Source organism: Haliotis rubra, unplaced genomic scaffold (genome assembly GCF_003918875.1).
Source record: "Haliotis rubra isolate DU_JTF1 unplaced genomic scaffold, ASM391887v1 Scf1, whole genome shotgun sequence".
In the NCBI taxonomy this organism is placed as follows: domain Eukaryota; kingdom Metazoa; phylum Mollusca; class Gastropoda; order Lepetellida; family Haliotidae; genus Haliotis; species Haliotis rubra.
The window spans coordinates 4980163-4992575 of record NW_025764891.1 but is presented as its reverse complement, the minus strand read 5'-3'; the positions used below and the strand labels follow the sequence as shown (position 1 = coordinate 4992575).

Below are 12413 nucleotides of genomic sequence, written 5' to 3'. Positions count from 1 at the left end.
CTTACGTTTAGCTGTCTGTTTCTGAAGTCACCACTTAAAGTTGAAGCCCCACATCGATCCATTTGTTAAACTCGCAATTTTGTTACTCGCTAATGTACAGCAACTAAACTTGGATACATTTTTTATAGGGAGTTATCTGATCAACTAAAATAAACGGATTATTAACTATGAACAACTCATCGGGTGATCTTTGGTCTTCTGAAACCCATGTTTCGGGATCGGTGGTCAGGCTCGCTGACTTGGATGACACATGTCATCGTCTCCCAATTGCGTAGATCGATGCTCATGCTGTTGATCATTGGATTATCTGGTCCAGACTCGCTTATTTACAAACCGCTGTCATACAGCTGGAATATTGCTGAGTGCGGCGTTAAACAACAAACAAAACATTGGTTGATCTAGTTCCATAACACGATCGCCAAATGCACACATTTCCAAAGAGCTGTACCTCTGTGTGTTTATCGGTAACGTGAATCACATTGGCATCTTTACAGGATAAAATCTACTTGTATAAACACACGAAATGTCTGGCACAACGGCAACATTCAGATTTCAATGAAGAAATCAATGAAATCATGTCGTCACTGCCTCAACAAACGAGTCGTGCGATCTAAGGGAGGTAACTCTAAATGCCAGCGTTGTATATGCTTTTAACAATATTCGATATTTGACTCCCTCCGCGCGTGCTCGGCTTCAGCATGTTCAAGACACCTGCATGCTGGCGAGAGGGACATTGGTTTGTGTCTGAAGCATCGCCATGATGAGGCTGGATCATTGTGTGATGGACACGGAGTGTTTTGAGAGAAATAAATTTCTGAACGACCAACACCACCTGAGGTCCACCTTTGACAAAAACCAGGTAGGTGGGTTCTTCAATAATTTGTTCTGATTTTTGGTGAGTGTTAGATCAAAGACATGGACAGCTGACTTTGGCGATTCCAATATAATTTCTTAAGAAGGACTGTTAAAACACATTCCAACACAAAAAAAAATAAGAAAAATACATTTCAACTGACTTCCTTATTTTAAGTGTAACATTAAAAGGTAGTGTCCCATTTTTGACAGCGTCTTGGTCAATGTTCCGTTAAAGTGTGAAGCGTCGCTCTCAAACTGGGACTAACAGAATGACGTGACAGAGTTATGGCGTCATATCTTTCTGCCTGTGGCAGTGTTGTCCAGTGATTGGGGGCTTTGAAGTGATTGGCTTTCAAGAATAAACTGTTTTAGTTATAGTCTTTTTTGTTTTAGTTTTAGTTTTAGTCGTATCCGACTTCTGTTACAGTAACTCCCACAATCACTGGCTAATCAGTGATTAACTGTGAAACATGTGTGAGCCGAGGAATGTCAAAAATGGGACTACTGGCTAGATCAATTACAGAAGTGTGAAATTTCACTGTCAAAATTGGGACTACTGGCTAGATCAATTACAGAAGTGTGAAATTTCACTGTCAAAATTGGGACAACTGGCTAGATCAATTACAGAAGTGTGAAATTTCACTGTCAAAATTGGGACTAAACCCATTAAAATTGCCAAACAATATACGTACTTTTTACATTCGTGCTATCTTAATATTTGACCATCACATCAACGTTCACTCACTGAAAATAACTATTTCGATCATGTGTTTTCGGAACAAATTTTAAAACCGAGGAACTGAATTAAATTAAATAACTGGTTTATATGTTTCCATTGTGGATTCGACTAGTTGGGTATTCCATGTAGACTTGGCCCGTACTGAATCACTTTTGTTTTCAAGGATATCGAATTTCCCATGTCGTGAAAAACATTCAATCAAAGGCATGTTGTAAATTTCGTGTCTAATTAAACAGCTCTGGCAAACCGACTCTGGGATAGAGAGATGCTTTAGAGAGAGTTGCCACTGGGATCAATAGGATTCAATTAGGAGGTATCTATCGAAGTATTTTTTATATGATTATTATTTAATCCTAGAATTGAGCGAGCAATTTATACTGCTTGAACCGAACTTACAACAATTGTTTGTGACAACACAGAATATATATATATCAGTATAGATTAACCCATCAGTGAATCTACAGAAATACCCCAATTTTAAATCAAAATGATGTGGTAAAATATACTGAAAACGCTGAATACGATAAAGGCCCCGTCACTTTACAAAGTGCAGTAAACTGTTACAGAATTTACTGAATGATGGATGTGACATCAACATCATCAATATCACCATGATGACAGTTATTGTGTTCGTTCATAAAATGAACTTATTGCTTATGTCACCTGCATGCTTGTAATTCTTTTAATTTAGTATTTTATGTGGTTCTTTCTTTGGGACCAGAAAATTGTGTCGGAATTCGGAATGAACAGATGTCGGATATTTCAATGTTTAAAGGTCACATGCAACGTAAAACACAACTTTGCAGATTCTGATACCTTTCGGAATGGACTTACCGAAACAAATCATCAAAAATGCAAATTCAACTTATAAAGTTGAAAAATACCGCGATGAAAAAAACCGCGCGAAATCGGAGTTCAAACGTTTCACTAAATTTCCCCAGACTTTTCTGGGGAAAACGGGTTTCAACAGCTGGGCTGCGCTCATAGCATGTGCGCAGTGAAATAGGTTCGCGCAACTTGGAAGCGGGCTGTCTGGTGAATACTCGGTGAAGGCTTTGGTGTGAGCTATTTTCATAATGTTTTGTTGATATCTCACAGGCGCGAGCTTTTTATATGTTATGACAGTATATATACTGTTTATATAATTTCATTTGTCTATTTCCCCACACGTTCTTCTTACCGAGTCACTTTCTTAGTTCGATACTTAAAAGCAATGTCATTATTTAGCGTTGACAGAATTTCTAACTGTGATATACTATGTAGATATGTCGCTGTCACAGACAAAACTCAATGTCTTGTTTAATTGACACCTGTGTGTCTGCCTGCCTGTCTGCTAATGACAATATTCAATACACAACTGCGATCACTGACCACATGCAATTTGAACTTAACACCAATCAGGCTATACACCATAAACAAAACGCATTGATTTATGGCCCGAGTTCGGTCGCTGTCACATTATGTGATTACACAGACAGGCAGGTGTGATACTTGAACACATGACATGTTATGATGTCTGTTGATTGCAAAATGTTATACACAAAAAATGAGCATGTATTTACAAAACCCAACATCTCTATATATACACACACAATCAGCCGTGAGGGCATCTGCAAATGAACCAGCCGTTACACCAGCCCTGACTGGGTTCGGTATCCCGGCTGCTTCGTTTCGAGGGAGGTAAACCCAAGTACACAATATTGCACTTTTTGATTTTTCGCTCTCTTGATGACAACTGCGTCGCCAGTTATTTTTTTCACAGATTTCGGATAATTCAGATGTCGGATTACTTTTATTGCAAGGTTTTAGTACTCACTTTCACAACAGTCAGTGTAATTAAACTGTATAAATCAGAAACACATTTATTTTCCATTGTCAAAAAAACCAAACATACAAAGTACCTGTGTGGTTGTTTTAGGTTCCGTCTTGGGCTGTAGTTCCACCAGCTTTAATGGCTAAAGTGAAAGCCAAACAATGAATAATTGAAAAATCAATAAGTGAGTTAAGAAGCTGAGCAATTTTTGTTAGTGTCCTTCAAGTGATTGTATCGATTTTATCCGATTTCATACCAGCCAAGCACGCCAGCTTAGAACGGTCTGCTTCCCTGCACCTTAATAGAGCAGGTGCTCTTTCTTACGTCATGTTATTGGCCTTAGATACTGGCATGATCGTTGTCCCCAGTTGATGGAGTCCTTCTTAATTCAGGTTATTTATGCGGGGAGAATTACTCTCGTTATGGAAATATGAAATCGTTTTATTGCCATTTTACTACCATGATAAAAAGGGGATTTAAGTGTTCATTTGTCATATATTGATAGCTCACGGAAGAAATACGTCTTTCATTATTGTTATTCTGGAGTCGCTGATTAATTACATTTTTTTCACAGTATTTTCTTCTACGGCTTGGGATTATTGTCAATACGTTTGATATAAACGATTAAGCGGAAAGTCACGAAAAGAAAATATTTTTTTGTTATTTGCAAAGAAATTGGATGATTTAATGAACAATACAAAAATGAATAATATAGAATTTACCACACCCACCAAGAGCATAGGCTTATTAATAACAATTAATAACAATCGCCAATCGGTTAATGCGTCCGACCACCACTACTGAGGTACAGGTTCAGTTCTCCACAAAGGTACACTGTGAAAATAATGACAACTCTCATTGTACCACACATATAGCCATTCGGTAATACCTGTCTTCCTTGGAACATGAAAACAGGCAACTGGTTTGTCAAAACTTCTCACAAAAGAGATAACTACAGCTTCAGCTTAGGCGTATACAAAGATCAACCACATCTCATTGATGTCCCTCCGGGTACCCACTCCTGAACCAGGACTACCCCTAGACTATAGGACGGAAGAGTCTGGGGCTTCACCTATATCAGCCAGACTAAACAGCCATGATAATATTAGAAATATATAATATCTCTCATATGTTTCTATCAGCTGACAAAAGTGATGTCTTCAGTTTTCTGAGAATCAGCTTATGCGGAGCTCAGTTGTTGAACAATCACAAATTACAAAGTATTCATTCATTCATTCTTCAAGCAGTAGCGAGAACTTGAGTAGTTCCTGCATAGAGACATATAAGATTTTGTCAATGTTGCATAGACCCTATAGTAGAATCAGAATACCATTTGCCTTCAGTTTCCATTTTATGCATATTTAAGATATTGAATTCTACCACATATCATTGCTATTATTATTATTAACAGCCAAACTTACAATGTTGTTCTCCACCTCAACTCAGCCAAGGAAAAAAATATTGTTAGCACTTAAGAAACAATTGTTTAATGACATTAACTATCCTACGTAGTATTACTGTCTACTCTGTATCTGTTACAGGGAATGTGTGAAACCAGGGATTTCACAAAATCCCTAAAAGAATCAGTGAGGGGCCAAAATGAAATGCGTCTAACACTTTTTCGATAAATTCACATTCTAAAGAGTCAAATGCCTTTTCAAAATCAACCGTTACTATAAGTCCGGGGAGTTTATGTACTTCACAGTGAGAAAAACGTTGGTCCACGCAAATAAGAAGAAGAATCCCGCTATTTGCACACGAAATAAGAGTAGAAAGGAGCGAATGAAGCAGGAGCTTAAGATACACGCATTTAAAGCAGCGAGAAAATGACCTTGGCACCCCCACTCAAGGTAGTAATTAGATATGGTTTAAACATATTTTATTCTATTCAAGAAGAAAGAAAAGGATTGGCAAACAAGCCTAAATGGCTTATATTAATGCCGCTCCATAATACATGTGAAGGTTCACATTTGTGCATAATACATATTTATAGTGGTTATAACAAGTTATCTCTGAATAATAACAATCATGGATATCAACAATTTATCTTGGTTTTGTTTCGTGGCCAGTTGATACAAATAAAAAAATAAGAGAAGCTACAAAACTTTATGAATCAAAACGTTTTGATGTAATAATGAATTGATGGACTGACCGTAGAATATCCATATTCGTCTGATGAGATACTGAGTTATTGCCATTTAGCACATCCCGCAGGGAGAAACCTTTCACATAGAAATACGATTCGTATCGAATGGTATTATATTTAGGACACATGAAAAAATAGTGGAATACATCCTCATAATCTTGTGAGCAGGAACAAGAAGCATTATCAGAAATGAAACGATTATACTTATCACTGTTTAAGTCACTGCATCCCAATCTAAGGCGGCAGTGTATTATTTGACAAAATCGACTACCAAAATTTAGATCGAACATTGTGTTGGTATTAACTTGTGGTGTGATTGAATTCTTAAACTGTCCAACAGAGGAAGCGTTTGTAGCATTTGTAGGTAGGTCATTCCACAGTTTAATTGTATCGGGCAAAAACGATTTGGCATAATTAGTAGATTTGCATCTTATAGTCTGATAATTTTCATTATTCCTAAGATTGTAGTTACTGTTATCAGAAACATTCCCTGGAGCAAGATCACAAAGATAGTCAGGAACCATATGGTTTACCATTTTGTAAAATAATGTTAATTTAGAAGTTTCTCTCCGTTTCGATAAGGAAGTCAGGTTTGTCTCATGATATAGTTTCGCATGGCTCGTACCTCTAACTGCACCGCATATTGTGCGTAAGGCATCTAAGTGAAGGTTTTCTAGTGACAAGGACTGTTCGTTTGTACAATTGTCCCAGAGATGACAGCAATAGTCAAATAGAGGTAAGATAAAGGATTTATACATTGTTTCGAGAGTTTTGCGTGATAGTCTATATTTAAAACTACGAAGGCAATTAATCATAGGGCTAATTTTCCTTATCATTTCATTAATGTGGGAATGCCAAAGGAGGTTTTCCTGAAAAATAATGCCTAAGTGTTTATGGATCTGCACTTCATTTATAGGGGTACCATTCATCGAGAGGGGAGGTTTCGTAGAAGGTTTCGTTTTGTGTGAAAACTGGATAGTTTCAGTTTTGTTTGGATTAAATTTTACTTGCCAGGTTTCCGCCCATTTAGATATTCTGTCTAAATCTGAGTTAAGAATAAATGCACTCGTATGGGGATCGTCGATTATTACATAGAGTGATGTGTCGTCTGCGAAAAGGCGTATATTACTTTCGATTCCATCAACTATGTCGTTTATGTATATTAAGAATAAAAGAGGTCCAAGGACTGATCCTTGGGGCACTCCGGCTATTATCGGTTTTAATTCTGATTTGTAACCTTGGATAACTACTCTTTGCATTCTATTTTGCAAATAACTTCCAAACCATTTCAATAACTTCCCATCTATCCCACATGATTTTAGTTTATGGATAATCCCTTTGTGCCAAACTTTATCAAATGCCTTGCTTATATCGCAGAATACAGCTCTTACTTCTTTTCCGTTGTCTATAGCTTTAGCAATAAAATTATACAAATGCGTGAGTTGGTAAGCTGTTGAATCTCCTGGCATGAATCCAGATTGTAAATTTGAGAGGCAATTGTTATCTCTCATGAAGTTAAAGACATATTTAAATATACATTTTTCAAAGACCTTGGATAAACAAGATGTTAAGGCAACGGGTCTATAGTTCGAACAGTCGTTAATATTACCTTTCTTGTGGATTGGTATGACTGCTGATTCTTTCCATATGTCTGGGAAAACTGATGTTTGAAGTGACTTGTTAAAGAGGTTAGTTAATGCTAGTGACAAGGAGGGGGATACCAAACGGAGGAAGCGGTTTCCAATACCATCTGGTCCCACTCGCTTTGGTAATGTTTAACGATGATAGAACATCTTCAACATCCTGCTTTGTAAGATATAAATTCCTCATATATTTACTATTATTGTTTAAGGTCATATTTGGAAGATCCTTATTAGGGTCAGCGATTGTTGCCTGGTCAATAAAGTAATTATTTATTACACATATGTCGTATATTATTAAGATTCCCTTCAGAGCGCCAGGGTAGAGACAGGTCACTAGTGACTACATACGACATCAGAATAATATACGACACGAACATGTGTACGAGGACACGCTTCCTGGCTATTCAATCATTCACACATCATTAGTTTCAGTAATTAAATTACACAAAAATTAAAAATACATCCTCGATCAGACAACTGTAGCGTGCAACAGACCGTGGTGTACTGCGCGAGCCGCGACCGATGGTAACATGAAATACTGTTTGCAACCACAGGAGTCAAATTTAGCATGGAAGGGTGTAAATAATACACCAGCTTGTTGCCGACCAGTGTTATGATGAATCTCTCTGGATATGGTGTTTCACACGGGGACTATATACCGGGCAAGAGCGTCACACAAACAGCTTCATTACAGCTTGAATGATTGAGTTTAGTTTTACGCCGCTTTTAGCAATGTTCCAGTAACATCAAGGCTGATTACATGACATCGCCTCAGATTAACAACCGCCAATTAATTGGTTTTACGCCGTTTTTAGCTATATTCAAGCAATATCACCCAGAAATGGGCTTCACGCATGGTAACCATGTGGGGAATCGAACCCGGGTCATCGGCGTGACGAGCGAACACTTTAACCACTAGGCTACCCCACCGCCCCTACAACATAATGAACATGTCAAAGCACATGCTAGGTCTTGGAGCAAATTCTCTATAATTTATTGTCCCGACAACGACACGTATTCCATATGGAACACATGTAGTTTTAATGCCTTTTGTAGTGTATTTACTGGTTTGGTTTGTTTTGGACAGGTAGGTAGGTAGGTAGGTAGGTAATTAGGTAGGTAGGTAGGTGGGTGGGTGGGTAGGGTAGGTAGGTAGGTAGGTTATAATACAAAATAATCACGACACAGATTGTCGACATTTTCGACGTGCACGCAAATACCATCTGAGCAGACGATTTCCCACCGCCTGGGTATATACTCTTACACCAGTGGCCTGTTGCAACCAGTCCCTTATCTGAGTGCCAGTTTCCAACCGATTTCATACTGTTGCGACTAATCCGTCTTGAGCTGGACATCTTTGCTGATCATCGACGTCATGTGTTTGTTGGTTTCGTGCCCTCGATCTGCTGATCAGTACTGTTACCTGATCGGTGTTTAAATGTGTTTATGAAAGTTCTGCTCACAACCAGACCTGATGCAAAAGGTGAATCTGCCTACCATACCTTGCTGGTCTGAAGGTCTGCTACAGGACAATCACAATGGTGTGTTTCGGACGTAAATCACATGCTTTCATTACAAGACATTGGTACAATTCACTGTAGTTTCACTCAAAACTTAACAAATATCCTCTCCTTTTTGCATGGTATGTTTGACAATGTTCAACATCCTCATCGTACGTCATCGTACCTCAATGGCGTCAACAAGTGCTCACAATAACAGTCACTTGTTTATCTGGTCCAGACTCGATTATATACATGCCACTATGCGCAACGAAACATTTGAGTGCGCGGTGTAAAACAACAAGCACGTAATGTTGGCCTCAATTCACCCCCACCGAAGCTCTCACCTGAAGAGCGTCCGCCCGGAGAGCGGAAGGTCGCGGGTTCGATCCCCGACCGCGTCATACCAAAAGACGTTAAAATATGGTACTTGTTGGTCCCTGCCTGGCGCTCGGCATTAATGGGTACAACAAGGACTGGTCGACTCGGAGTCAGTATAATGTGTCTGAGTGGGGTATTCATGCTTCTCTGCGGCATGGTATCTCAGTGGGCTAGCACTATAAAACCAGCTTCAGTCTGGGCTAGTACAAGCAGCCGCACATACACACACGCACGCATGCACGTCGTCATATGAGCAAAATATTCTCAAGCACGACGTTAAACCTAATTTCACCTCACCTCACCTGAAGACATCACTCACAAAGCCTGCAAGATTGTCTTTTCGATATAACAAATAACAGTTTGAAACAGATGGTATGTAACGAGATAATCAATAGAAAACGTTCAAGCTATTCTTATATAGCATTAATTCTGCTGAACTATGCTTCTTGTGAATATCCATAGACCTTTTTAACTTGCAAATATAGACTAACACTGAGGACGGCCTACCACATGCTTTGTTACCTCAACAATATGGTGTAAAAACCTCATTAAAATTGTTTTTAATTAACTGGAGGGCGGTGGGGTAGCCTAGTGGTTAAAGCGTTCGGTCGTCACGCTTAAGACCCGGGTTCGATTCCCCAAATGGGTACAATGTGTGAAGCCCATTTCTGGGTGATATTGCTGGAATATTGCTAAAACGGCGTAAAACCACACTCACTCATTTTAATTAACTGGCGGTTTTTAATCTGAGGCGATGTCATATAATTATTAATCACAAAAACAAAAAAGCAATGTGGTGATTATAAGCTACAACACGTTCACATACACTAAAACTGTAACAGTAATCAGATAAAATAGGTAATCCAAAACGTATTTGTCTCATCAGAACCCTTACATATAAATGAGCATAACCATTGCCCTTTAACGAGTACACTAGTACAATGAATGAATTATATATGGATTAGCAAATACCATACCGACCGATTACCTTAATACAATAGCTTACAGAACAGCGAGCATTACACCGTGGTTCCTTGCCTGGCCCTAATATTTGAATAAAGGATTTCTATAATTGCATAACATTTCTGGATTACCCCACAGAGAGAAGTACTAGGTGAATACAATAATCCCTAATACGGGGCGCCTTGTTTTACACAGCAGCCCTGATTAGGGATGTAAAAAAAATCAACGCGTATGAAAATATAAGCACGGTGAACCCCCACCTGCCCCGTCGTCATGGTATGTTTCACAACCTCCGTGGTATATAGCCATTATACAATGGGATGGATCCCAATCAGATCATGGCTATGGTTTAATTAAGGACACAGTTACCGCTCATATCAATCAAGTCGTACAGACAATACTACAGGCTCGAGTGTCGGTGTGCGTGTCCGCTGGCTCTAACTACATGGCGGGCAGGGTATTTACATGGAGGCTATAGACTATAGGTAAACTCAATGGACCTTGACTGATAGGGTCTCAAGAATTAGATTATCCTGGAACTTGACAGAAGGAGCAGTTAGTATTGTGTTGACTGTTGGGCAAGGTGGACTGTGTTGGACCCAAAATCTGACTTTGGGTTTTTGTCGCAATTGGACATATTGTTTCAAATCACAGAAAACTGTATGTTTCATGACATGTGACTTTGTGAAATGACTTAATTAGCATCGTCGTGACAGATTCGAATTTTGGAATTGGAATTGGAACTGGATGCTATGCGTCATGGAATTTGATGGCGTCTTGTTTATACCAGAGATTGTAGTTCCGGTCAGTGTGACGGTTGGCCAGTGGTCAGTTTTAGCTGGTGTACGTTTGTGATACAATGTGTCTGTACTTGTGAGGATGACAATGGTGTAGATGCTATTTGACGTAAACAAACAAGTATGACGTCAGGAACAGAGAGCGCCCGATCCTATGGATCCATGAACCCTGACACCACGCCCCGGTCTAAGGTAAGGAGCATGTGTAGAATGTATATGTTTGTTTTGGTTGTTGTTGTTTATGTGTGTGTGTGTGTGTGTGTGTGTGTGTGTGTGTGTGTTAAACGCCAACTCAGCAATACTCCTGCTATAGGAGGCTGACTAACTGAGTCTGAACCAGACAATCATGTGATTGACATCATGAGCATCGATCTACGCGTTTGAGATATGACTTGCATCAACTAAGTCAGCGAGCCTAACCACCTGATCTCGTTAGTTGCCAGCCCTACGGCAACCATGGTGTGCTGAAAAACAGTTCTAAATAAAAATATATTCATACATACTCGACACGTTGTATCTTTTGACCAAGTCAGGCATGAAATGTGACTGAGGAAAACACAACTACTTCTAAACGATCAATAAGCTTACTTAACCCTAGGAAAGATACCTTCCTTTGTCGGTGATGGGAAATTGATAAGGTCGCTCCACAGATTCTTTCTTTAATCAAAATTTAAAAGGAAATATATATATATATATATTTATAAACTATAGTATTTTTTATTTTATGAAAACTGTTGCCACAACGCACGTCACACACCCCAGCCACACCCTGCACCATGGACATAAGTGTAAATACACGGGTACCTTCCACTACCATACGGGTATCTGACCGAGCAATGACAACGCAAGAAACACGATATATATAATCTCCATGTCAAACAAAATACATCGACTGTACAGCCATATCAGATTACATTATTAACTTGTATGTTGCAATATGGCATCTACACCGATTGCATGAATATTTCATTACCCTGAACTGATTAGATAAAAAATGACCTTATTAAGCGTGCCCACGAATGGTTTCTATTGGAGCACGTCTTTCGTGGTGTATTTAAAAGACGAGTAACATAGTTGTCATGACAACGTTTAGACAATTCGTGCAAAGAAATAGACAACTCGTCTAAGGAAGAAGACAGGGCAACTAATAGAAGAATTTGAAATTGACAATTAGTAAACGGAAACCGACAAGGGAATGGCGGGCTGGTGTACATTTCATTGTCAGCAGGGTAGGCGCTCATTAGCGACCGTATCTGTCAAATGAAGCCTTTATGTCTTCACTATCTGTTAGATTTGCAGTTAGGTTTTTGTGTTTAAGGAATAGTTGACATTCTTTTGTACAACTGTTCGTGTTGAAGGCGACTTTATGATGTCGAACAGGGTTGGTTGACGTGTAGTGTAGGAGGGTGAACGGTGTTAACAGTTGCATATAGCATGTCAGACAATACCTACAACCATGGTTGTTATCAGGCTTTAGAAAAAGATCGACTGATTTGTATCCTGTGAGTGAGTGAGTGAGTGAGTGAGTATGTTCTTACGCCCATCTTGTGGCAATAATCCAGCAATATCTGGTCACT

At 39.0% G+C, this 12413-nt stretch overlaps 1 protein-coding gene across 1 annotated transcript in view; it reads left to right on the top strand.

Moving 5' to 3' along the window:
* The first annotated feature begins 704 nt into the window (after nt 1-704).
* The window catches only part of LOC124288123 (leucine-rich repeat-containing protein 74A-like), a 30794-nt gene continuing 19085 nt past the window's right edge, over nt 705-12413 (top strand). The window contains exon 1 of the mRNA XM_046724722.1: nt 705-859. Within this exon, the coding sequence (XP_046580678.1) occupies nt 758-859 (102 nt within the window). The 5' untranslated portion in view covers nt 705-757. The remainder of the gene's footprint in view (nt 860-12413) is intronic.